The sequence below is a fragment of the Gambusia affinis genome, linkage group LG15 (genome assembly GCF_019740435.1).
Source record: "Gambusia affinis linkage group LG15, SWU_Gaff_1.0, whole genome shotgun sequence".
NCBI classification, from domain to species: domain Eukaryota; kingdom Metazoa; phylum Chordata; class Actinopteri; order Cyprinodontiformes; family Poeciliidae; genus Gambusia; species Gambusia affinis.
In genome coordinates this window covers 25,666,213-25,693,329 of record NC_057882.1, presented here as the reverse complement: position 1 = coordinate 25,693,329, position 27,117 = coordinate 25,666,213, and the positions used below count along the sequence as shown (strand labels likewise).

General features: G+C 37.4%; 1 protein-coding gene across 4 annotated transcripts in view; it reads left to right on the top strand.

Moving 5' to 3' along the window:
• Window positions 1-27,117, top strand: part of fstl4 (follistatin-like 4) — a 173,122-nt gene that overhangs the window by 8,945 nt on the left and 137,060 nt on the right. Inside the window, exons 1-3 of one of the 4 annotated variants that reach the window (XM_044140383.1) lie at window positions 3,718-3,796; window positions 7,760-7,908; window positions 12,391-12,424. In XM_044140383.1, coding sequence (XP_043996318.1) covers window positions 7,765-7,908; window positions 12,391-12,424 — 178 coding nt within the window. In that variant the 5' untranslated portion in view covers window positions 3,718-3,796; window positions 7,760-7,764. The other 3 variants (XM_044140380.1, XM_044140384.1, XM_044140379.1) reach the window with 3 other exon arrangements.

Here is a 27,117-nt window from a genome sequence, read left to right as displayed (position 1 = left end):
TTATTTCTTATTTAAACATAAACCTGTTTCCAGCAGATACACTGATTCAGATATTCTGAAATTCATAAAAAATGGAAATAAAAAGTCAACATTGAAAGAGAAAAGCCTGAAAGCTGCAGATCCTGTTCAGTCTAATCGGAGTGGGAACATGTGATGGTGAGGCGCGGCTGTCTGACAGACTGACACCTTTGGTATTTCCTCCAACCATACAGGCGGAGGAAGACGATGCAGACGAACCCGGGTCGGGCAGAACGCCATTCTCCCACTGGTTCTGTTTGGATCAGGGTGAAGAAGTGTCTGTTTGAAACCTGAGCGCAGGCAGGCGATGTTCCTGAGGAGACGGGCTTCAGTGTGAAGCGCCGCTCAGAGCAACCGAGTGTAGAGAGAGTTTGTTCCAAAATGGGCCAGGCACCATTTGGGGGGAACATGGAGTGATTGACAAAGGCCATTTACTTTTTACCGTCTGCTTTTACTGTATTTGGGAATACGTTAACCAGTGGATATTTCTAATGCATGACTCTTCTCAATAGTGCAGCTTATAAACGAAACTCCGACTCTGGCTGGGGAAATCACTCACAAATGAGACTTTCTCCGTCCTTCCAAAGCTCTTTTGTATCGTTTTTTAAATACTCAGAAACTTGCAGGGAGAAAAAAAATCACGCTGAGGGTGAAACGTCTGTCGGAGTGGAACTGCGTGTGTCATTTGTAACTGTGACAGCCGTCTGCAGAGCAGAGAGAGGCCTTACAGAGAGCAACGACTGCTGGTCTTCATTTACGCTCCAACTTCACTTCTACTGGAGTTTCAGCTCTTTAAGAAGAATGGAGTCAGTGGGAACACTCAGTCATGATGTTAGGCGTTGTCTAAATTATTACTGACCAGGAAACTAAAGTCCCGCCGTCTTCCTGTTTTAGAGAAACTCATCCAGGCTTTAGTTTCTCTTTAGTGGCTTTGATTCCTGCAGCAGCATCTTCACAGGTCTGATTGACAACCCAACGGTCCAGAACGCTGCTGCTGGAGTTCTGACTAGAACCCGGAGGATGGAGACACCACCCGGTTCTACATCACCCAGTTCTTCAGTCCTTCACTGAGAGACTTTAAACTACTGTTGGTAGTTTATAAATCACTGAATTAAAGATTAAAGATCTGCTGATGTTGGATCAACCTGGTTCTGGTTCTGGTTCTGGTTCTAGTTCTGGTTCTGCTCTGCATCTTCTTGTCACAGTTGGCATGTTGACAGATATAATTTATAATTTTTATACATTTGTGTTTTAGGGACAATATTTAATTCAAGAATTTCTGGTTTCTGTAACTTTGCTGATTTACAAGCTCAAACAATGAATAATTTATGTCAGAGGAGAGATTTTGTTTAGTAAAAAAATGCTCCATTTCTTATTTAAACAAAGTGTGCTTATTGGGACCAAAAGGCTCTGCTTGTAAATCTTAAAGCTGATATTGTTCCTGATGACAGCAGCTGGAAGGAGAACTCAGAACTCCTACAGTTTAATTTGTGTTTTCAGGGAATTTGATGCTCTAAAATTCAAACTGTTTCATTTGATCAAAATCTGAATGTTCTTAAAGGGCCGGTTGTGCCAGAATGTGTTGATAAAATCCATTAAAATCTGGGGATGTGTTGATTTTGTTGAGGAATTGTGTAAAACTGGAGGAATTTATTGAAGTAATTTGGAGTCTAAGGGCCACATGAAAAGCTACGGCGGGACAGATTTGGCCCCCGGGCCTTCAGTTTGACACGTGTGCTTTAAAACTCGAGTTGATTTGGAAAAATGACTTGCAGTTAAAGAATAACTTCAGTTATGGCATTTACTTAATGCACTGACTTGTCCAAGTTGAGAATAAACTGTGAAACTAAAGAGGGTTTGCATTCATCCTCCTGTTTTATGATCTTTTTCTTGAAGTTTTTATCGTAAAACATTTTATTACTGGACTATCTGCCTGCTGTTGTTGTTTCAACAAAAAAGTGGCAAGAAAACTTTCTAGCAAAAAGCAGGAGCCTGAATATGAATCATCACTAGACGCTCTGGCCAAGTGGGATACTTTTATCTCCTGAAAATTGAAAGTTTAAAAGAGATACTCATAAATAAAAAGCTCTGATGGGTAATTTTAATGCATTATAAGGTCTGAGCACCAAACTGAGCAAGTCTGAAGAGCTACCAATGATTGTTCCAGCTGTAAAAAGACTCTTCTACAACCCTTTAATATTTTTAGATTCTGGTCAAATTACTGTCTGCTGGTGTTTTTTCCTCGCTTCTGATGAATTCAACATCATTCAGTGCATGCAGCCAGATGTGTGTGGTGTGTGTGTGTGTGCGTGCGTGTGTGTGTGTGTGTGTGTGTGTGTGTGTGTGTGTCAGTGCCTGGAGGCCAAGCCAGCACATTAAGACAGTGACTGGCAGATCTCATTTGGTGTGTAATTTCACCAGCTCTCATCTATGATGACCCGTTAGCCGCCGGCTAACAGGCTCGCTGAAAACTGTCAGTGTTTCCTCAAAGTGATGTTTACATTCACAGGACTCATGATGTTTGTTTGTTAAACGTCAATAATAGATACATAATATTCATGAACAATTAAATTTATCTCCAAAAACTGTTGGTTTTATTAATTAGACACATTTAAAGGCCTTTGAGCAAAATGTTGGTATGTTAGTGATGAAAGTTATCGATTTATAAGATGACTGATATTATTGATCAACCAATAATTAATTATGTTAGCAACCGTATTCTTAAAAAAGAAGTTTCTGATAAAAAGAGTTCTGATAGCTTTACATAACATAAATGGTTCCATTTTTTAGAAAATGATGAATTAAAGCAAAAAAATGTTTTTCATCTGTATTAAATTCTGACTGAATAAACAGAAAATTGTGGGTTTCTCTCACTATTAAACTTACATATTTATTAAATTAAGTCGAAACGTCTGAACTTGAAAAATAAAAGATAAAATAAAAAATATGAAGCACTTGTTCTATTTTTTCCATTTTAAACATTAACCCAAAAAGTACATAATAATGGTGTGAATTAAAAAATGTAATAATTTAATAGCTAGACAAATTAAACAGATTGACAGACAAGCTGGTGAAAAGTTTTTCATCCTCATATTTTTGAAGAACTCAAACATTATGTGTAAAATTAACATAAAATAAAATCCCCACTTAAAATATGGATTTATAGTTCAACTCAGCAACAAAATACTCATGAAGATGACAAGATAAATGTAAATAACTTTATACAATTTAATATACTGACGGTATCATTTGAGCAAATAAACCTGTTTATGTCAGAGCGATCATTACAGCGGCTGACGGCTTCCCAGAACATGTCAGTATGTTTTTAATTAGTCTGTCAGGTGTCTATTTTACAACTATCCACTGATTCAACCTTTTTTTATAATCAAGCAAACAGCAATTTTAAGAACAAAAAGCTGGTTTTCACTAAGAGTACAACTTTAAAATACTTAGAATTTTTTTAGACATTTAAAAAGAATAACACCAAGATGTTTGCAAGTATTTTGCTGAGTTTTTGTTGTTAATCCCGCTTCTATATCGTCATAAATTCAAAATACAACAGATAGAGTAAAGTAATGCTGCTCAGCGCTCAGTTCTGCGTTGACCTGTACACGTGACGTCACGCTGTCCGGACTCCGCCCACTCCGCCATGACGGACCAAAGCGCTAAAGACAGACAGCCAATCAGAACACCGGGAGCCTCAAATCGCGTTTATTCAGTTGATTTCGCTTTAAAATTGGTGACGGAGCTGCGCGGTCGGCTGAACGAATACACAAGGGTAAAAACCAAGGTTGTTATTTTGTTGTATAACTTTTAATGAGGAAAGATACCAGGTGATGGATAGCAGCTGAAAAATAATGACTCTTGGTGTAATCGTGGATTAGAAGCGAACACTTTTTACAAGGTAAGAAGACTAACGTTGATATAGTTTATAAGTAAATATTATAATAATTAAAGTAAAAATTTTATATTATATGCCAAATGTCGCGTTATGGAAAAGGTACTAGTCTAATCATTGGTAACCATGGAGACAGTGCCGCACTGTCATGTAGCCTAGCATGTATGGAAAAACTGGTTAGCATCTCGTCTTTTGTACGTTTTTATGGCTGCTCCGGTTCAAGGGGAAACGCTGTTGATGACACAATGATATAAACCATGTGGCGTGAATTCAGGTAAAGTCAGTAATTTGATCAACACGTCAGGAGGGAGGAGGTTCCGGTCGGTTTCTAAGCTAGCTGTTTTAAACTTTTGGGAATCCCGCCAATTATGAGCCCAACCAGGTGAGTTACGTTCACAAATTAACTGGACTCGAACAAGAAGAAACCACAAAAAATGGAAAAAACAACTTAGGAAAACAGTTTCAGTCGCTCTGTCCAGTACTCCCATCCATGTTATTTCCCCTCCACTATGGCGCCTGTGATCAAGTGACGCAGTTGCAAATGGTCAGTAATGGAAAGCAATATTTGGATGAAAGCATATTTGTTGGAAGGTCAACAACAATCTGTTGAGTCTGTACAGTTGAACCCAAAGTAAAGTAGATCAGCTAACAGAACCAATGGAGGAAGACAAAAGATTCATCGTATGGTGGCCTTGAAAAAGACCACAGATTAAAGAGTAGAAATGTAAAAAATATTACAGGAATTCACATTTATTTACAGTGTTGTGGCAGCTTAAAGTAGGAGGAAATGGAAGAAACTGCTCGATTTGCTGCCGTTTCCTAAACTTTTCTGTTGCTTCCAGCCTTTTTTCCCCAAACTCTGCAGTCTCCATTGTCTTCATTATTTATCCCTCAAGTGTTCCTGCACACAGAAAGCATAACTTTTTTCCAAAATCCGAAAACTTTCAGAACTGGAGTCATGAGTTTTAATAATGCTATACCAGCAGATACGTCTAGAGCAATGTCACTTTGGGGTTTTGTTCCTTTATTGTCTAGATGGCAATATAATGAAAAAGGTCACCAAGAAATGGATTTATTTCTGTAATAATTTAGGCACATTTTTCTTGAAAGTATCAGATTTTTAAAGGTTAATAAAGGTTTCTTTTCAACCACCACTGAAAAACTGAATAAGTTTAGCTTCTAGCTTCATATTTTAGTAGTTGAAGCACAAAATATATATTAATATGCAGTAATAATTTATTTTACAGCCTTTATTTTTGTCAGTTATAATGATTTTTTGTTTACAATTAATGATGTTTAAAATTAGAATATTAAACCAGACCAATAAAAAACAAAATAACATTTTATAACATAGAAATATGAATTTAAGGAAAAGTACATTTAATATTAGTCCAAAAGTTCTATTACATATAGGAGATGTATTCTGATTTGTGAAAGCTTTAATTAAAACATCTAGATTTAAACTGTAACATGACACTAACACAAACAAACCCATGAAAGTGAGTGAAGCAAAGTTTAAACAGCAATGTTTAAATTAAACTGCAGAAAGATGAAATAAAGAGATAAGGTTAGGTAAACACAAACTGAACCACTTTGTTACATTGGATTCCAACATTGATTCTCTAAATCTGCAAATGGTGAATCACTGATACACTGCAAAAACACAAACTTTTACCCAGTATTTTTGGTCTAGATCATGGGTGTCAAACTCCAGTCCTCAAGGGCTGCAGTCCTGCAACTTTTAGATGTACCTCTGCAACACCTGAATAGAATAATGAGGTCATTAAGGCTCTGGAGAACTGATCTACACAAGGAAGAGGTCATTAAGCCATTTATTCCAGTGTTTTGTATCTGAGGCTCATCTAAAAACTGCAGGACAGCGACCGGAGGACTGGACTTTGAGACCCCTGGTCTAGATTCTAGAGCAAATATCTTAGTTTTGTCTTATTTCAAGTGTACTAACTTAGAAGTAACCTTTAAGCAAGATATAGGTACTTGTTTCAAGTAAATAATTTCTTAATTTTGTTGAAACGTTCTAGTTCTATTGGCAGGTTATTTTACTTAAAACAAGAAATTTTTCCCATGAGTAAAATAATCTGCCAATTGAACCAGAACCTTTTCATCAATATAAAGGAATTTTGACTTCAAACAAGCTCATATATCTCACTGAAAAGTTACTTTTATGTTAGTTTTTGTCTTATTTCAAGGGCACTAAGATATTTTCACTAGAAACTGAACCAAAATTACTTGGTAAGATTTAGTTTTTGCAGTGAGCTGCTGCTGACGATGAGTTCTCTCTGATATTAAATGTGTAGATTTTTCTGTGATATTGGAAACTAAATAATGCAACATGAATGCAATGCAGCGTTAACTATGTGAAACTGTGAAGCGTTTCTGTTTCAGGTGAAATCCTGTTTTTAAAGCTGGATGTGTGTCAATGAGAAGGCGTGAAAATTGAGTTTATATTTTAAGCTCACAGGCCATCGCTTCTCTTTTATTTTTTATTTTTTGACTCATCAAAGTGTTGCTTCTTTGTTGACATCAAAAGATTTCCTATGTTCTTTTGTAATACAGATAATTATCCTTCATCAGTTTGGCCTTTGATGTGTACACGGCTTCATTATGCAGTCTGTGTGCAAACAAGCCTCTGGTTGTACTCTATAGTTTCAGGGAATCTTCATATTTTACCTGCATACATTTGTGCATAGTTTGTATCTGTAAACCAGAAAGAAATGTTAGAATATAAAACTGTTATAAGGCACAGTATGAATATATTTGTTCAGGAAACGAGCAGTAGTAACTGCTAGCCTAATTTTGCTCTCATACTCATGTCCATTAGACTGCTGTCAAAATCACAAAGCCAGTGATCTGAATTTCCTCTGATCTTTTTTAATCTCCTCTGAGAGGCAAACTGATTCACTGCCAACCAAATAAAGTCATCAAAAAGCGTTTCCTTTCAAAACGGATTAAACTCGGAGCTAAAATGTGATGAAACGCTGTCGAAGTTACAAATAAAAATCAGTTGGACACAATTTTCAAACAATGTTTAAATCTACTTAATCTACTTAAAGAGATGGCATTGTAGTCTAAAACAGATGAATATCAAGGTGCTACTTATGGATCCGTTGCAGCGTGACATCACAAGATCCCGCTCCCAGCAAGTTATCAACATAACACACTAAATCTGAAATGTACGCCTGATGTATAAACGAAAAATAGATGCAATGCTTTGTTACTAATTATCAACACTACAAGTAGATAACAAGGTCAGGAAAAAGTTTTAATTAAGAAAGAAAATAGTAAAGGAGAGGGAAGTAGCTCAGTTATGCTAGCTTGACTATGACAAACGTAACATGTAGATGTGCTGCAGAATAAATAAAGTCTCACCACACCAACTCTGACAGACCATCAATAGAGCAGGTGTTTAAATTAGCTAATCTAATTTAGTGATTTTTGGAGTTGACTCCTGATACATGAAGTGGCGTTGTTGTCAGTTGCTATGGCAACGGGTCTGCGTGTAGCCGACAAACAGAGCAAGAAAAATGTGATTTTGTGATGTTCTTCAATGGTTTAATGCATTATTTTCTCCTTTGCTGCTGCGCTACATGAAGAACAGCTTCATCTCCAGGTTTCATTTTGACGGTTTTACTGCTGCAGCGCCGCGATGGATAGAAAGGAAAAGAATCATTTATTTGGCCTCCAGCGTTTTGCGCATGTGCAAAATGTCTGGATGTCAACAGCAACATGCAGCGGGTTTATGGGAATGTTGGATCTCTTTATGTCCAGCAGAGTTGATCGATGTATTCATTGTTGCTTTGGGCTTTTTCTGGTGTTTTTCTCCAGATAAAATGGGCATCCTGGGTGTTTGGGTTGTGGTGGTTCTGCTGGGAACGTTGGGATGCTGGACAGCTGAAGGTCACAGGAGCAGCCGAGGAGGCGGCACGGATGCAGCCGCCACGTCCCACACCTCCCACCAGGACTCACTCTCCATGGTAAGCATCCTCACGGCTTTTCAGAATAAAAGAAATAAAGTTTCATTGGGCGTGAACAGTACAAGCAAAGTTCCTGGATTGGCCACTCCATCTCTCTGATTGGTCAATAATTTCATTTTACATGGTTGCTGGTGTTAAAATTACTTAAAATGTAACAAAATTTTAAAAATTGATTAAAATTGAACAAACCTTTGCCCCACGCTTTATGAAAAACTGGTAAAATGATCATATATTTAAGAACAACACACAAGTAAAACAAGTCAATAAAAGTCTTAGAAATATGCAAGATAACTAATGTTAAAGTTTTTCTTCAGTTAGGATGAATATTGGATCAGAAGGACTGTGGGGAAACACTTCGGCCACTGCAGAATAAAAACCAAACCTTCACGGTTTCTGGCCACAATCAAAATGTAAATGCAGTGGAAAAAATATGAAAACATTTAAAAAACAAAAACATGAGGATCTGCCATCACAGGCAGGGGCCAATTTCCATTCTTTTCATTTCTGTTTATGCAGTTTGTCCTTGTTTGTTTTACACATAACCCTCTTACTCATAAGCCTTTAATCCAATGAGCACATTTAGTGTTTCTTTATGGTTTCTGCAAATCCCATAACCACTCTGCTCTTAAATAAACGCCACTCCACAAAAATATTCTAATCTTTTAGTCAAATATACGCCATGTTGAAATCCTCCACTTCTTCAAAGTGTTATGAAAATGCGTTAAGTGCAGAGGAAAGCTAAACGCTACGTGTTCCCAGTTAATTGGGGCAGAGCTGTCTGCATAAGAAGGCCTTTAGTTTTACTCATTTGGTTTTCTGCAGCCCTAACCGACTCCAACCTTTCAACCATTCAGGAAAAACGTCACAACTTATTCAAACCTGAAAGCTTTTATGTGAATCCGTCCAGATTTAACCTTAAATTCTTGCTTGGGACAAATGGGAAGTTATTTTTTGCATAAAGGGATTTTTAAAATGGTAAAAATGTTACACAAACTATCCACAGATCACAGTGATTCTTTTTGATTGCAACTTCTGAGAGTTTCATCCTCCTTCCTACATAAAGGAGATTTTACTAAAGCTGCTTTATTGACCTGCTACACACTGTAAAACATTTCAAAGTGGTTTAATTCCACCTTGAAAATGCAATTTAAATCAACAATAAAATTGTTTTGGTTTTAACTCATAAATTAAAGTTCATAAAGCTGATTTAACAACAAGAGACAAATAATAGTGATAACATTTTATGCAGCTTAAATGTTGGTTAATAAAGTAAAGATCTGGGTGGAAATTAGTCATTTGAGAGGAAAGAAACGGGTAAAATGTGGGTTTGGTATTTTAATCAAACATGCCTGCAGTCCCTGCAGCCTCATCCATTTAGATGATGTATTGGTATTAAAATAAAATAATCAAACTTCCTACATGAACTAATAATTACATTTCTCTCCTTTTTATTGGATGTAACTACAATCTGCCACCATAACACAGTAGTTTAAATTATTGGTCATTTTAAGCCTATTTGTTTGTTTTCTTGTTCTCACATGAGACTAAACGTTCTATTATAGATGTATTGATCATAGATCGGATATTTTGTCCTGCCAGAGTTTTTTGCTGCTGTCTTGTCTGAACCTCAACCTCGGCGTATGTTCAAAAATAAAATCCACTTTACTTAGGATTTAAATCAATGTACAATATGAAATGTTTCTTTGCTGCAGAATATTTCTAAGTTTTTATAAAAATGAAGGAAGATTAGACATATTGTAAATGTTAAGTTGAAGGAGTTCATTAATCCCATGAAATCAACGATTCCTCTTTTGTTCTTACTGTTTTTCTGGGGTTATTGTTGCGTCTTAATCTCAGATTATAAAGTGTGAGTGCATTGAAAGTCCTCCATAGCTGATGAACATAAAACATGAGAGGAGCATATTTATATACATGTTGAAACATGAATCTTTATTGAAACCTGCAGGCGTTACCATGGATTTAGAACAATATTTACTTTGAATCTGAATCGTTTTTCAAATTGCTTTTGCTCAAAATGTCAGTCTCCGTAGCGATGCCAGATTATTGCTGCATGGGGGATTTAAAGGGATGCTCAGAGATTTGTTTCTGGCATTTTTTACCTAGAAGCTCCAACCGTCTTATTGGGTTTGTAAACCAAACTCTCCTCAGCGTGAAGCAGAATGAGTCGAATAAACGCAACACTTTTATATTAAAACTGCCAAATGTTGTAAATTAAGTTACAGTAAATCTGATTTCATCACTTTGGTGCCTGGTTTAAAAAATCTGCATAAACTAGGATATGATGGGATCTGTGTCCATTTCCTAACTACCATATTGATAAATGTGCAGTTCAATATTTTTATGAACTCCATTTTCAATTCCAGTCGGAACCAAATATAACATCTATCATAGCAGCTATTCAGTTCAGTTTTAGTGATTAGTTTCTGCACAAAACCTAAAATCAATCACTTAAAGAGGCCTGATATTTATAGTAGATACAAAACCTGAGAGGGATTTTGTACGGCGCTCTATTAGGGCCAAAACAGGAGAAAATTTCCACCAGGAACTCAGAAATTATCTAGATAAATTTTCAGAAACATCCAAGTTTTTTTTTTTTTTTTTTTTGCATAAAATTTGTATTGATCTATAATTTTTTTTCTGGAACATTTCTCAAATTTTTTCTAGAAAAATTGAGAACTCAAAATGTCAGATTATTTTTGCTGTTGTTTGAAATGTACTGGTGTTTTTTCTACTGAGTCTGTAAAAAAAAAAAGCTGATTCAGGTGCAGCAGTGTCTGAAAAAATATTTTTACCTTTTGTTAAAACTAAAGTATGTTGGTAACATTTTTTTACTCTGATTAGAAATTAAAAGTTTACATCTGCATATGGGCCAAATTTGTTCCATTTTTGAATTAGTGTGGGGCCGCACAAAATCAGTTTAAGGCCCACACATGGCCCCCGCGCCTCACTTTGGACACCCCTGCCCTACATTATGGTAAAGATGTTGCCCTCATTTACCGTATTCCTCTAATTCCTGTCTGCGATATCGCCTGAAGTCAAGATGCCAGCCTGAGGCAACAAAGGTTAAAAGATCCAAGTCCTCTCTGCTCCCAATTATTCACACCACATCTGTCAGGACTGCAACACTCATCAACTTGATGGAAAAACAAAAGTTGCATTTAAAAATACACCTGCCAACCTCTATTTCCAGGAGAAAGAACTGGCTCCTTTTTCCCTTAAACTCTGCTGATTTGTCCTATTTGCTCAGATAAATCAGATGGGAACAATAAACTCATCCAAGCACAGAAAGCAGCAGCAAGAAAATCAGGTTACTGCTAATTACATGTGAACTCCTAAAGTCTAAATGTGTAAAATAAAGTGACACAAACAGCTTTTGTTTGTCAGAGCAAACTGTATTTTTAGAAAGGAGCTCAGAGCCGTGCTGTCACCCCGTGTTTGATTTAAATCTTTAATCAATTGATCAAACCGCTCAGTTTTATCCGGCCATCATGAGGAAGAATGTCTGCAATTAAGATAGACAGCTGGCATCGGCGGCCAGGAAGGAGGAATGGAGATGCAGAAGGTTTGACAACCGCTGCGTTCCCCGTGGGAGTGTGTGTCTCCTGGGGTTGGACGTCAGACAGACACACACACACACACACACACACACACACTCTGCTTTTATCAATGAGGCTCATTACCGCTGGCATCCATGCTGAGGGACAAGAACGCAAAATGTCACTGCACTTCAAATGCTGCCGGATATCGGATTGTTCTGGAGTGGCGATGCTCTGACAGACTGCGCTGTTCTATTTTCAAATATCATGTCGATGGCTTGTTTCCCCTGCATATGCTAATGAAGCGCGTCTGCAGATGACACGTTTCTTCAAACCCTAAAAAAGCTCAACTGATTGGTCACTAATGAGCATCAAAGCGTCTCTCATGCTAAAATATTACAGATGAATTCTACATGAAGACTTGGGTGGGATCTGGTTACATTTACTTTTAGGAGTATTTTTACAATGTAATTTTATTATGAAGTATTTCTACTCTTACCAGAGTAAAGTTTCTGGATTTTATTCAGGTAATCTGCTGAAAAGTTACCAAAGCTAAACAGAAATGCCAGCGCAGAAAAAACTCCCATCATCCAAAAAATGCTTTAAATCTTTAAATGTTATGAATGACGGACATGATGTCTGTTTGAAACGGCTGAATGACGCGCCGCTCATCCGGTTTGACATCTAAATAAAGATTCCTGAACAATATGCCCACACCTTGTGTTTCCAATCAGTGATTGAGTTTTTTCTGCTGCTGTTTTACTCCTCCTCTGTTTGCCCTTGCTTTGTGCCGTTGTCTGTTTGCTTCAGAGGAGAGGAAAAGGCAGAGTAACGGGTGACATGTGAAAAGTCGCAGGCTGCTGTGTTGCCCTGGCTCCTCTGAGCTGGTGTAATAACCAATCCTGTGTGTGTTCTCTGTTTGCAGGAGAGGGAGAAAGCAGACGGGAGCATCGATCAGTGTGAGTACGCTTACAGTGTTCAAACCAAAACAACATTTTTTCAGAATATGCCGTCACAATATGGTTTTTCTTCTGCTGTGCTTCTGTCCTCTGATTACTGGGAAACGCAGCGAGCAAGTAATTCAGCTGTAAATGGCTCTGATAAAATGGGCTTTTCATAATAAAATATCTCTGAGAAACATGAGAAATCCTGCTTGTTGCTCCATGAAATAAATCCTGAGATTTATTTCATGGAAATGGTTTCTGATGTAACTTTGCTCCACAGAACAATGTGTGAAATCTACTGAGATCTTTACACAAAACACAAGTACATTAGCTCTAGTTTCAAGAGCAGATATTTCAGTTCAGGGTGTCCAAAGTGTGTCCTTGGGGCCATTTGTTTTTTTGTTTGTTTTTGTTTGTTTTGTGGCCTGGGGGCCATTTGTTTTTTTGTTTGTTTTTGTTTGTTTTTGTTTGTTTTGTGGCCTGGGGGCCATTAGTTTTTTTGTTTTTTGTTTGTTTTGTGGCCTGGGGGCCATTTGCAGTTCAAGAATGATACTGATTTATTTCAAAGTAACAAAATATTACTCAGCTTTCATAATAGTTAGAACCTCATCTATAACTTTATCATCCATATTAAGTAATAATTTAATTATTAAAAGCTTGTATATCTTGCTGAACAGTTACTTGTGAATTATTTTTGTCTAATTTTAAGTGTACTCATATATTTCCACTGGAGACTAGACCAAACATTTAGTGTTTTTGGATCTATTTTTAGCGACATGTAACTGATTATTTTGCTGTCAGATGTTTGTTTGTCCCTGTCAGACGTGGAAAACGATGTTTCTCTGAGTTTTTTCCTGGCGTGCAGCTTTAGTGACTCACGCCTGTCATGATCTCAGTCGTTACTCTGAGTAGCCAATTAGCTTCACTTTAGCGTCGGCCACATTTATTGGTGCTGATGGTTTAAAAGGTGACAAAAAAGCCTAAAAATCTGTCCAGTTTCCACCAGACTTTTAATCTTATTCTGAGAAATGACCAGAAGCTTTCATTTCTAAAATGTTGACGAAGTGGGAAACATCCCAACACTGAAGCGGTTTTGAACAGAATCATTGTTTGCACAGTGACTGGTGTCCCTGATGCATTGAACCACCTCCATTTGCCAGGAGGACGGCGCTTCATCTCAGAACATTTACAAGGTTGATCTACAGTACAGACACAGACTGCAAGTCAACACAACAGTTTTCTTCAGGATTTTGGTCTTCCTGGATGGAGGAAGTTTGTTTATTTATTTTTTATATTTTGATCATTTCTGTGCTGGTTTTGTATCACATAGTTTGGTTCGTCCTCCTACTGAATGTTGACCAACTTCCACTTTGAAGTTCTCTTGATATAAAAATGTTTTTTATGACAATTAAAATTGAATCTATATGATTGCATTAGTTTGAATATATTTATGTGTGGAAACTTTGTAAAGTGACTGCAGAGGAAGTTACTCAGATAAATCACTTAAAATGAACCTGGTTGAAAACATCATGGGTTTTCCAGCAAATATTGGTTTCTGAACTCTTTCTGGGTTAAAACATTAGTATTGTTGTTTCTGAATGAATATGAATAATTTCTTTGCATTATTTGAGATCTGAAAGCTCTGCATTTTTTGCCTGATTTTCTGTAAATATTATATTTTTGTTTGGAGTTTCGGAGACATGTCAGTCGATCACGTTGTCAGTCGATCACGTTGTCAGTCGATCACGTTGTCAGTCGATCACGTTGTCAGTCGATCACGTTCAATGTTCATTTTATTTAAACATACCTATAATAAGTAAAATCAGAGAAACTGATCATTTAAGTGGTCTCTCTCTCTCTCTTTTTTTTCCAGAGCTGTTTAAATGTTTTCATATTTGTTAAAACTGTCAGTTTAATGAGTCAGAAACAAGTTACACTCTTCCTCTTCCTCTCAGTTGTGTTGCAAAAATGAATCATTTGCTCTGATTGCCCAGAAACAACCAATCAGAGCCAAGAGGCGGGGCTCAGTGCTGTCAATCATCCTAGTGTACGCTACTCAATCTGATCATGGAGAAACAAATTAAAGTTTAACAGTCGTCAGCGGCTTTGCTAACTAAATTAAATTCATTGTAAGAACCTTGAATCTTAATGTGGACAAAACACTCAGAGAAATCTAGAGATATCTTTTAAATAAAAATGATATTGCTAGATTTTCATTATAAAAAATATAAGGAAAACAAAAAATAAGAATGATTCCTTTTCCCACCGGTTTATTTATCTGGAGAAAAATACTCTTTTTAAAAAAAAAAAGACCCATAATTAGCACTTATGAACCAAAATAATTAAAAATAAAACCACGTTTCTTTACAATTGAAGGTAGAAATTGATGCAGAAACTGGACAGACAACATAATCACTGAAATGGGAAAATTTCAGTTATCATAATGTAGAAATGACTTTCGGTGTTTTTAAATTTTCTGTCCATTCTTTGTGTTTTTAACTCGCAGTCAGTCGGTGACATTTATCAACTCGACTCATTTCTAGTGGAAACTTTCTGTGTTACAGAGATTGTGCATAAAGGTTAGCTGGTGGTTTAAAGGTCACTTCTTGTCATTTTTACATTATTTACTCCTCGTGTTGTTCTTGTCAGTGGATCCATGTGGAAAAATTGAATACTCCTCATTTATCTTTCCAGGGAATGGAGATTAATTTGGTCTTGAGTGCTTCATTTATGAACCTTTGCAGAGGCCTAATCGGAGTTTGTTACTGTCACAAATTAAACAATGGCAAGAGGCAAAGCAAGTGAAGCAGGCCTGTGGTTCATTTAGATTGTAATTGGGTGAGAATTAGATGGGACAAGGTTGACAGAGAGACTCTGTAATAAGCAGCAAACGACTGGGTGGGAAGCTGAGAGGAGGCAGGCAGCATGGAGAGGAGTGGAGGGGAGGAGACGGATCTGAAGTCGACTCCTTAATTATTCAGTCATTGTCAGCTTCTCTGTGGAGATGGAGAATCTAAGAGCAAAGAAGAAATAACAACTGAACCAGATTGTGACAGAGAACCGAGGAAAGTGAGCTGGATTTTGGTCCAATTAGAGAAGATTAATAATCAATGTTTTGATATATAAATCATGATCTCATTCACGGCGCTGTTGACGTTTTCCCACCTCTGTAGTAAAACTGCTTCTAAAACAAGAAGAGACAGGAAAATTCAAATGATTAAACTCTTATAGAAAATATTTCATTGCACGTTTTTTATTAGGTGTCAGGAGATCTTGACATTGTTTTTCTTTTTTTAGCGAACACTTACACAAATGTTTGAGTAAATCTGGGGCATGTAGAACAAAAAACGTTAATATTTAGTGTGAGCCATTATTAATGGCCTGTCACAACGTGGGGGAAGTTTTTAGTGATACGATAAAATCAGCTGCTGGTGTTGATGGATGATTGGTGGCCAGATGCTAACAGGTCGTTGTTCTCATGGTGGCTAATTCAGATTTCTTCACTCCTCTTTGGTTTATATATCATTAATGTTCATATAGACAGGACTCAATTCAGTTAAAAATACTTTCAATTTCCCTTTGGGATAAGGTTATTGTGATTTCAATGTTTGTAGTATAAAATCTGTTTATATAGTTTTAAAAAGTTATCAGCTGTGTGTAGTTTTTAATTACTGTAAGGAATTAAATGATTTAATCTTTTCTTTGGAAGAATCGATATTTGATTCAGAAAATGTAAAAACTGGTGGCGTTTTGTGTGAGCACTACATGATTAGGTTGCAGAAGCAGAACCTTTCGGACGTCACCACCTCGCTCATGTCAGGAATGTTTGAAATATGATTTAACTGTGAAGCAATAAAAATGATCAGGCAAATGGTTCATTGAGTCATGGAGGACATTATCAAATTACTGAAATAAAATCCACTTCGATAAAACAAAACTACCTGCAGGTGAAGCTGTGAGCATAAATACTCGTGAACATAAATCTGGTCAGGCTTGAGATTTGATTCAGTTCACAGGCTGAACATGTTTTATGTTGTCATAATTATTAGCAAAAGTGTGAAAGTCAAAGATAAAAAGGTGATTTCACTGCAGTGACAGTTGTGGCTCCATTTTGAGTTTTCCTGCCGACCCTGATGACGGGCTAAAGGAGGACGTTCGGCTCCTCCAGCGGGTCGGAGGGACAGACAGCGGCTCTCCATAACACTCAATCTGACGCTGCAAGCAGCAGCAGCCAAATCTGGACGCTCAGAAAGATTCAGCGCAACTAGAAAGATGGACACATTCGTACAACAACCAGGAAATGATTCATAGAAAAACACACCAACATGAAAACAAGGTTCAGGTTATTCACATAAAGTGTTGACTAGCATGCTTCATTTAGCATGTCTAAAATGTCTAAAATTTGAGTTTTGAGTTGAACTTTAATGTGCCAAACGTGCCGCGACCTTTTCTGTTTTTTAATTCAGAAATACTTTATGGATCCCAAAGGGAAATGAAATGTTGGAATGCATTAATTCAAATTCTTCAAAGTTTTCACTCCGATTTTTATTTTTAAATCCGTTATGAGGCGCAGGTTGTTGCTAGGCAACCAAAGAGGGAGTGAGTTTGGTTCCTCCAACCTAGCCTAGCTAAAGCCTTTCTTCTGCCTACATCTCCCAGAATGCTCTGCGGTTCAGGATCAGAGTTCAGTGAATATTCTGAATATCTATTGGTATTTATCGTGTATCATGAAAAATATTGATTTATTGTCCAGTTGACTTCTTCTTTCAATGAAAGCTGTGATATTTTAAGATTATCTTTTTAATCAATCAAATCAAATTTGATTAGTGTAGCACATTTCAGCAGCAAGGCATTTCAAAGTGCTTTACATCATAGAAACACGATGCAGCATGGAATCAACGATCAAAACACAACATTAAGTCAAGATCCATCAATAAATTTGTAATTGATTACATTTCAAATAAAATCTGAAACAGGTTGGTTTTCAGTCCAGATTTAAAGGAAGTCAGAGTTTCAGCATGTCTTATAGATGATGAAAATTTCCAACTCTCTTTCTCATAAAGTAAGAATATTATGCAAGACCAACAAGAAAGAATAATTTACACAGAAATGTTCTATTATTTTCCACATATTGACAGTTTTCTGCAATTAGGGAATAGTGATTCTTCAGTTGAGTTATATGTTTTTATGTGAAGCACAAAGTAACTTTTTAATTTCTGATTTGTGATTTTCTATTTTCTGTTAGAAAATCTGTTTGTAAGCAGATAAGCTGCTTGGAATTGTTTTAAATTATCCTAATCTCCTCTAATTATCCCAGTTATCTTCCACTCTCCTTCATTTGTCACCTTTTCATCCAGAGGTCAAATCCTCAGTGACGCAGCAGCTGCTCTCTGATCTTTGGCGTCACTGCAAAGCTTTTCTTCTTACCTTCAGTTTTTCCTGCTTGATGCATCAACCACAGACGGCTTTATGACCTGAGAACAAAAATGATTGCTTTTAAGTTCAGATTATATGCCTGTGTGCTCGGCTCCCTCCGTCTGTCTGTAGGTCCAAACATCTGCATCTATAGTCTGAATTTATTTCTGCATACAGAAAGGCGACGCGCTGAATGAAAACCTTTCATATCGAACGGCTTTTCAATCGATTCTTCCACTTTCTGGAGCTCTGATGGAGGATTTAATGCTGCTCTTCAAGAAGTATTGACTTGTTTGGTGTCTTGTAGAAAATACTAACACGTCCAATGTGTGTGCAACTGGGGTGAAATCCTGAGTCTATGCAGGCTGTGATTTAAAATCGACTTTATTTTCACATTAGTGAAACAATTCACAGCCATTTTCAGTTTGAAGATGGTAAAAAAACACGGTGGAAAGGTGAACATGTTTTCTATTAAATAGATTTGGTTGTTTTTGTTGGAAAGAGAAAAAAATAAATGCATATTTTTGCAAGTGCAAATCTGAAAAATGTGGCATTCAGCTGTATTAACTTTGCTCTAATGTGTCTCCTTCACATGATTTATGGCAAATGTTTGTGTTTATTATCTCAAAAGAGACAATTCACATCACGATATCCGAAAGTTAGCAGTAAAGGCTACTTATCAAAGATATAATCAGCAAAAATATAATTTACTACGTTCAATACAGACAAAAAAGAGAATTATAAAGATAAATATAGTTTTTTTATCTACAAAGAACATATCAGTTACAAATTTAAAAAGAATAAAATGCAGCATAGCACAAAATGATGCTAACATTTGTAGTTATTCAGTATTTTGTGTTGATTTTCTCGAACAGTTCTCTTGGTAACAAATGGATTGTTTTTTGTTTTTAAATGAAGACGTTCATCCAGACGTAGCTCCCTGAAGTGACTGTAGGATCCTGGATGAAATAAATGATGCATCAATAAAGTGGTGAGTGTGAGAAATCAACATGGCGATCACAGCGGCAGTGCCTGTCAGGACGGAGCGACACTAACATGAATCAAAGCGACTGGTATGGAATCTAAAGAGCGTTTTAATGAGGCGCTCCTGTTTCCCACGTAATTTCCCTAAATATGACAAGCAATTACCTTTGTCCAGGTTTGGCAGCAGATGTGTGTGTGCTTGCCAGGATTCTGCCTTTCAGGGTGTGTTGAGAGTTAAATATGCAGCTTGGACAATCTTACGTTTGCAGATTCTCCAAATGTTACCATCTACGAGGAGCGTCAAAGTAATTTAGCTGCAGTCGCACATATTTATTGACATAAATGTAGGAAATGTCAGATATTTGTCATAGGTTTAAAACGGGTTTTTCCCCAGGTTTTTTTTTGTGGCCACATCTGCAGTTTAAGAATGAAACCAGTTTGTTTCAATGGGAAATGTTAAGTAAATAATAATTAGAATCTTGTCTATCCTCACATTTTTACTGAAATCTGTACACAAATCAGCTTTTATTTAATTTATTAAACTTGGCTAAACTTAGCAAATATTTTGGAGAACCGGATGACCCAAATTCTGCTCTTATAACTGGAAATAAATTCAATCGAGTCCAAAATAATGTGAAAACTATTATGAAAGGTCTTTTAATGCAGCAAAATCCATTTTGTGTTTTGAATCTACGATGAAAATAACTAAAAACAAAATTGAATTGGAGGATTATTTGTTTGATTTTGGTTTATTTAATTTCTTGGTCCTCTATTAATTTTCAAACAAAATGTTTGGACACTCCTGGTTTAAATGTTTGAGCATCAGGGAGCGACTCAGCAGGGCAGTTTTAAAACAACAATAAATCCGTTAATCTCAGATAGAAAACCTAAACTTCCATTTGCATGATTTATTATTTTTTCTTTTGATTTATTTCACAAAACTGCTACTGAAACATTTTTTTTACATCATGAGTCACATGTTCAACAGCCGGATGTTACTACTGCCGGAAACTCAGAAGAAGACAACAGGAAGTAGCTGGATGATGATGATGATTTTGAGAGTTTAGGAAACTGTAGACCTACTGTACTTCTCATCTGATTAAATCTTTCTTCAGTTTGTAATCCAAGTATTTACTGCTAATGACAGCAGTTTGAAGTTATTGTAAGTATTCCTAATCATTTGGGAGAAAAACGTGATTATTTTGCAAAAATGTTATCTATTTCTACAGAGTTGTTCATTTTTTCCAAACCACTTTAATCTGCCACAGGAGGCTCATTGTAACACTTTCTAATTTATTGAATATGTCTATATTTCCCTCATTTCCTTTTGGCTCCCTAACAATGAAAATGAGAACCTTTATAAATTTGAATGCATAAATAAAACTGATCCTCTGTTTTTGATTATTTTGCTGAAACGTTGTTCTGTTCATGCTGCCGCTGTGCAGCGTTCAGTGAGCTGCAGTCTGTCTGCAGCGTCCGGTTGCTCTCATTGTTAGCCTTTGGCCTCAGGCTCGGTTTGTGAGACCAGACGGTTTTACTCTCTCGCTGCTGTTTATTATATTTCCTGTCGTGACTGCCGGTTGTTTCAACACATCACCACCTCAAGCGGTTGATCGTCTTGAATCATGTTTTCTGTTGTTTTCTTCTCTTTCATTTTAAAAGTTTAAGCACTCTCCTGAAAAGTAAATCTAACTTTGAAATGTCTTTTTTTGGGTGGTGAATTTCCAGTTTTGATTGAATCCGCCCCCCACGCCCCAAACATGCTCTGTGCTAACAGAAGCATGTAGGCTGGATTTAAACACCACAAGCTGCTATTTTCTTGTTCATGTTCTGTTGCAAATTTAATCACAGCTGCCTCACGCGCTCCTGTAACTCTCTCAGTCTGTTGGACCTGAATTGCTTTGTGAAATAGTTTGTCTCAAACGTCTCTGAAGCGATTCCTTCATCCGATTCTCACCTGTGTTTCTTGTACTCACAATTGAACGATGTAATCTTCCAGTTTAGTTCTGCTGCTCAGTTATAAAAACTGATGCTCACAGGTTGCTTCATTATTGTTCCTGTTTTTAACTCTGTGGGTACCAGATATACGGAGTAGATTCTCAGCACTGCAAAAACACAAAGGCTTGTAAATAATTTTTTGTCTAGTTTCTAATGCAAATGTCTGAGTTCACTTGAAACAAGAAAAACAAACTTACAAGAGACTTTTCAGCAACATCTAAAAGCTTTTTTTAAAGTAAATAATTCCTTAATATTGATGAAAAACTTCTTGTTTCAGAACCAAACATTTAAACTGAAGCAGTGGTTTCAGATTTTTTCATGCAGTTTTTAGAGCATAAAATTAACATTTCTGTTAAGGACAAAGAAATGAAGAGACTATCTCTTTTATCCCTCACGTCTCTGTTTCCCTGGAGACCAGACACGACCTCCAGTCATTTTTGGGAATTGCCTGTCATGTTTAAACACAAATGGAGCAATTTGTGCAAATAGAAAGTGTTATAGCGGCGCAGACTTCCAGGTGTGTTGACGACAGCTGGGCCCTGCGGAGAGGCTCTTCACCCTGAGTGCATCAGCGGCGACGCTCCGGGTCCGTGCAGAAAGGGCAGCCAATGAATTAGGGTGTCATTGGTTAAAGAAAAAACAGAAAGGAGAGCTTTTTGGTGAAATTGCTACTCGGCAGCAGGAATAGTGTGAAATCAGATAGCATGGTTATTTTGAAGTGTGTTGGAATGAGCCGTGTCTCGGAGAGCGAAGTGTTAACTCGGCTGTCCTCCTGCGTGGCACCGGTCACAACAAACTTCTCTGTTTGGTGAAACTAGACGCACCTCACATTATTCAGCAAACTCTGATTTTTCCTCACACCCATTTGTTTGTTATGATTTTTCACTGTAAAGGATGATACTTACACAACAAAAGCACAAAATCTTACCAAGTAATTTTGGTCTAGTTTCTTGGTAAGACTTTGTTTTTGCAGTGTAATATTCACCAACCTGACAAATTGATGTGATATTTGGTGTGAGGAAACGACTAAGCGGTTTGTCCCTAAGGGCCGGAGGTAAAGGTCGCCCCCCTAACCAGTATAACTCTGTACCAGCGGTTAATGATGAGAGGTCAGAGCGCCAGGCAACATCTGTTTCTCTGTCGGAGTCGCAGTTCGATTTAACAAAGTCAACTGAATAATGCAACGGTTCCTTTGCTGGAGGTCGGCAGAGGCCACAGGGATTGTTAAATTTGATTTTTGCACTTGCACAGAGCAACACACATGAAATTTAAACAGTAATGCTAGAAAAAGCAGCCGCCATTAAATTTCCTTACAAGACGGCGTAGTCAGACTCCAACTCGATGAGTGAGGAGTGTCTCTTCAGAGGTGGGTGGTGTCGTCTAGGGGTGGCCAGGTCATGACCTGAAGGATCCATCCTCCTCAGATCTCAAGCAGCCGACACACAAAGATAAACATTTTATTTATTACAATATTATTATTTGTTACAACCAGTGGAGTATACAGCTTCAGAGATGGTGCCAAAAACAATAAACAAAAAGGAAACGATCCGAATATTAACCAGAACTTACCTATTGACAGGAAATAAACCAAACAACAAAAACCTAAAGAGAAGACTAAGAAAACATAAACGCCAGCTCACACCTACGACCTCCAAGAACTTTTACAGGCTGTTTTTAACGAACTGCGTTTTTAACGGACGGCGTTTTTAACGAACGCAGTTTTTAACGAACGCAGTTTTTAACGAACGCAATTTTTAACGAACGCAGTTTTTAACGAACATAGTTTTTAACGAACGCAGTTTTTAACGGACACAGTTTTTAACGAACGCAGTTTTTAACGGACACAGTTTTTAACGGATGGCGTTTTTAACGAACATAGTTTTTAACGGACACAGTTTTTAACGGACACAGTTTTTAACGGACGCAGTTTTTAACGGACTGCGTTTTTAACGAACATAGTTTTTAACGGACACAGTTTTTAACGGATGGCGTTTTTAACGAACATAGTTTTTAACGGACACAGTTTTTAACGGTCACAGTTTTTAACGAACATAGTTTTTAACGAACGCAGTTTTTAACGGACGCAGTTTTTAACGGACGCAGTTTTTAACGGACACAGTTTTTAACGGACACAGTTTTTAACGGACACAGTTTTTAACGGATGGCGTTTTTAACGAACATAGTTTTTAACGGACACAGTTTTTAACGGACACAGTTTTTAACGGACGCAGTTTTTAACGGACGCAGTTTTTAACGGACGCAGTTTTTAACGGACGCAGTTTTTAACGGACGCAGTTTTTAACGGACACAGTTTTTAACGGAGGGTGTGGCTGGTTGAGATGAACTGAGGATGGATGGCAGGAAGTCGGCAGCTTTAATCTCCGGCAGGCCACCAATTGGACGTCTCCGTTGTTTTCTGGGAGCCAATCAGGGACGGACTCCCTTTAACAACAAATGCAATTAGATTATTGATCAAGTTGTATCACACCTGAATCTTAGACATTGTTGCTTTATTTCTGTACATTTGAATTGTTTGTCTATAGGAAATCTTCAGTGGAGTTGAGCTGTCCCACATAATGGAGTGTTTTCCATTATTTGCATTTAAGAGACGGATGCTTCGTTCTGGAAAATAAAAAAGCAAGAAGCCATTGCTATCAAGGATTAGATGCTGTGTCTTTATTCAGATCTATGCTTCTTCTTCGTTGGTATTCATGCAAGCAGAAACCAGTGAGCATTAGTATGGAATGGAGCTGCTATAAAACATTATGCGTCCTCTGTTGTGACTTCTCATTATTTTCCCCAGGAATAATAACGTAGAACCTTATGAATTATATCCATTCCTCTATGGACTGCCACACATTCTTCAAATGGATTTTAGTACAATCTTGAGAGTAAATAACATTGAATGCCATAAATTTAAATGGTTTCGGACTGAAAAGCATATCTAATACTGAGCGATAATTGGAAAACAATGCTGCATAGTCCAACACCTTTTTCTGGGGGAAACTAGTTTGTTTCATTTTATAAATAATAATAAAAAGGTTACGAATAAGGCTTCTATTGAGGTTCAAGATAAAATAACAAATAAGCTATTATTGAAACTTATGGCATGAAGGAATGCTGGCTGGGAATCCGTTCCTGAATGCTGAAGAGTGGAAAGCTGAGCGTTGTGCCGGGAGGCTGAAGCTGTTATGAATTCACCTGAGTTTGGTCAATGAATGCAGATGAGTTGACACACTGCAAAAACACTAAATCTATTCTTACCAGGTATTTACCAGGTATCTACTTTCTACTTCTGATTTCTTAGTACACTTAAGGAATGTCCTAAAAACATGGTGCGCTAAACTGTAAAACATAATTTAACAAAGCGTCAAGGAATTTTAATTATGGAGGAACTCGAATCGTTACAGCTCTAGATGCATTCCTGTTGGTTGAAACTGTGTTGCCATTAGACATCAATATTTATTATCAAACCAACAATATTAAAAATCTTTACAGTTAAACAGAAATGCAGATGTGAGTGCAGTTCAGTTTGAATTCACTTTCTTTATAAGGCAGCAAATCACTACAGATGTCATCTCAACATGCCTTTGATACAGAACAATTCAATCATAAATTCATATTCAGATGCAACATAAAACTTTTTCCACCTCATGAGAATAAACACATCCTTCCTACAATCGAAAGATTCAAGGAAAAAATGCTTCCTTGCAAGACATGGATCACAAACGGCTGCAGAGAAGAAAACTAAAAGCATTAAAATTTAATGGTAGTTATTCAATGGAAGACTGTTGATTCAGTATGTGCAGCCCTGGACTCCTGCTTTCGGCTGTGGGTTTTTAAATGCTTCTGTAGCATCCGTTACTCTTCCATTCGGCATGTGTACAGTCATGTTGGACTGAAATCTTAAATATTTGATGGCAGATTGAAGAGCATCACTCATGCCGGAGCTCTGGATGTTCTTAAAGGAAACTGAAGCCGATAGTTTTTGTTTGTTCTGCAAATTAATTCCTCCAATAAATCTCTGCCATGGATCCCCTGCAGTGAGACGTCACACACAGCTTCCTTCTGGAGGGCAAAACGCTGCGGTTAACGAAGACTGGCATCAGTTTTAGCTGATTTAGCTACATTTAAGATTTAACAAGCTAAATCTTAAATGTACGGCTGATATATTAAAGAAAAAGTGAACCCACCGGCGTCTGGAAGACTCTCAGCTTTAACGTGAGTCTATGAGGCGAGGAGAAGGAGTGAGGTTTGGTTTGCTCTGTGAACCAAACTCTTGAGTAAAATCTCTGGATTTTGAATGAAAACAAACATGTTTTAACCAGAAACAGAAACAGACTCACACAGCTGCAGTTTCTGTTCAAGTTTCTGTTCAAGTTTTTATTGAAAGAAACTGATTTGGAAACATTTTATTTTGGTTGATTTTTGTTACTTCTATGAATTATTGTCATTTTTCCACTTACTTTTATATCTCAGATGCAATTTTAAATATTAAATGATTAATAATTTGATCAGTTACTCGGTACTTGAGTAGTCTTATTACTAAATACTTTTTATTTGGATAATTTCTTTGCTGGGTACTCAGTGATATTTGGGAACTTTTCCTCCTCTGGTTGAATGTTTGTTGGAAATCGGTGCTGATTTTGAACTATAAACCGTCTGAATCCATTTTTATGTAACTCTTCAAAGTTTCTGTTTATAATAAACTGGAGCTGACGGTATACCATGGTGTTTTTACTACGTCTTTTTGTTCTGCTGATTTGTAAAAATTTCCACCCTGCATTTATTTATAATTATACTTCCTGCTGTTTGTGCTAATGACAAACGACAGAAAAACCCACTAATCTCATAAGAGATTAATTTGTCTGCAAGAGGAAAGTTGGAACAAAACTAGCAGATGTGGAGCAGGAAGCATGGCGGGAACCCACAGATGGGATCCCGGGATCCAGAGGCGAGATTTACAGCAGGGTTTATCAGAGAACCGGTGCAGAAGTATGCCTCCCTTCAGGCGCCAGCGGTGCTGCCAGGTCCTGCTGAGCAGTGATGAGTAGGCGAGGCGAGGCAGCCTCTGTTCGCTCCGGGAGCCGAGCCAGGAGCCCAGGCTCAGCTCACTAACTCCAGTTAATTTACCGCCGGCTTGCAGGCAGCGAGCTCCAGTTAAAAGTTCGCTGCCTGCAAGCCGACGCCGGAGCTTCGCTTGAAGGAGAAGAAGTTTTATCACACAGCCGCTCTGATCAGCGCGGCACAGTTAGCAGATTTTACTTAAAGGTGTTGAACAACAAAAACTGTAGAGGAGTTATTTGGTTGTAAGGACAGCGGACGCTCGCTGCAGAAAGAGCCGCTTGACCTTCAGACTGCCACTGGTTGCCATGGTTACCTGCATTTATCTTGCTGCTCAGCATCTGCTAGCATGTTGTTAGCATAACTGTTTATCACAGCGTGGAAAAAAAGAGACCCATTAATGACGCAAATGCATTGCATGCTGGGTAAACGATGAGAAAATGACCGGAGCTTCACGTCCGTTACTATCAGAACTGGGTAGTAACTAGTTACATTTACTTGGGTAACTTTTCTGAAGAAATGTGCTGTTAGCAATATTTTTGCTACGTTTACTTGAGTAATTTTATTATGAAGTATTTCTACTCTTGAATAAAATTTCTGGATTTTCTTCCAACTGCATGAAAAACAAACAACAAACAAACAACACACACCTGCAGTTTCTGGTAAAGCTTCTTAAATGTTTTCATTGGAAGAAAATTTTTGTTTTTGTCACTTTTTCCTCATTTTGGTTCTTAAAATACCAAAATTTCTACTTTATAACTTTTCCTTTTGATCCATCTGATGATGTAATTTCTAAATATAATAATTTGCTCAGTTACTCAGTACTTGAGTAAACTTTTTATCAAATACTTTTCACTTTTATGTGAGTAAAAATACGTTGAAGTATCTCAACTCCTGCAGTCTTTGGAAGCTCTGCCTCCTCTGTCGTTTCCTCCTTTCTCAGCATCAACCAGTTGTTGCAGAACAATCAGCACTTAGACCTGGACAATGATCGTCTCTTGAATCTCTCACTTGCCCCTCCCACCCCCGTTGCTGTTTCTGGATGACTGGATTCAGTCGTTACTGAATCTGCAGCTCAGCTAACGTTGATGGATGCCGTTTCTCTTGGCTGCCAGTCCAACCTGTGGACGTTTCTCTGCTCCTCTTTGGTCTCTCTCTCCAGAGAGAAGTCGCTCGGCGTGATAAGTGATATTTATGGCCTCGATGGCAGTTGGGGAAAACGGGAACAAACCCGGAGAGAGGATGAT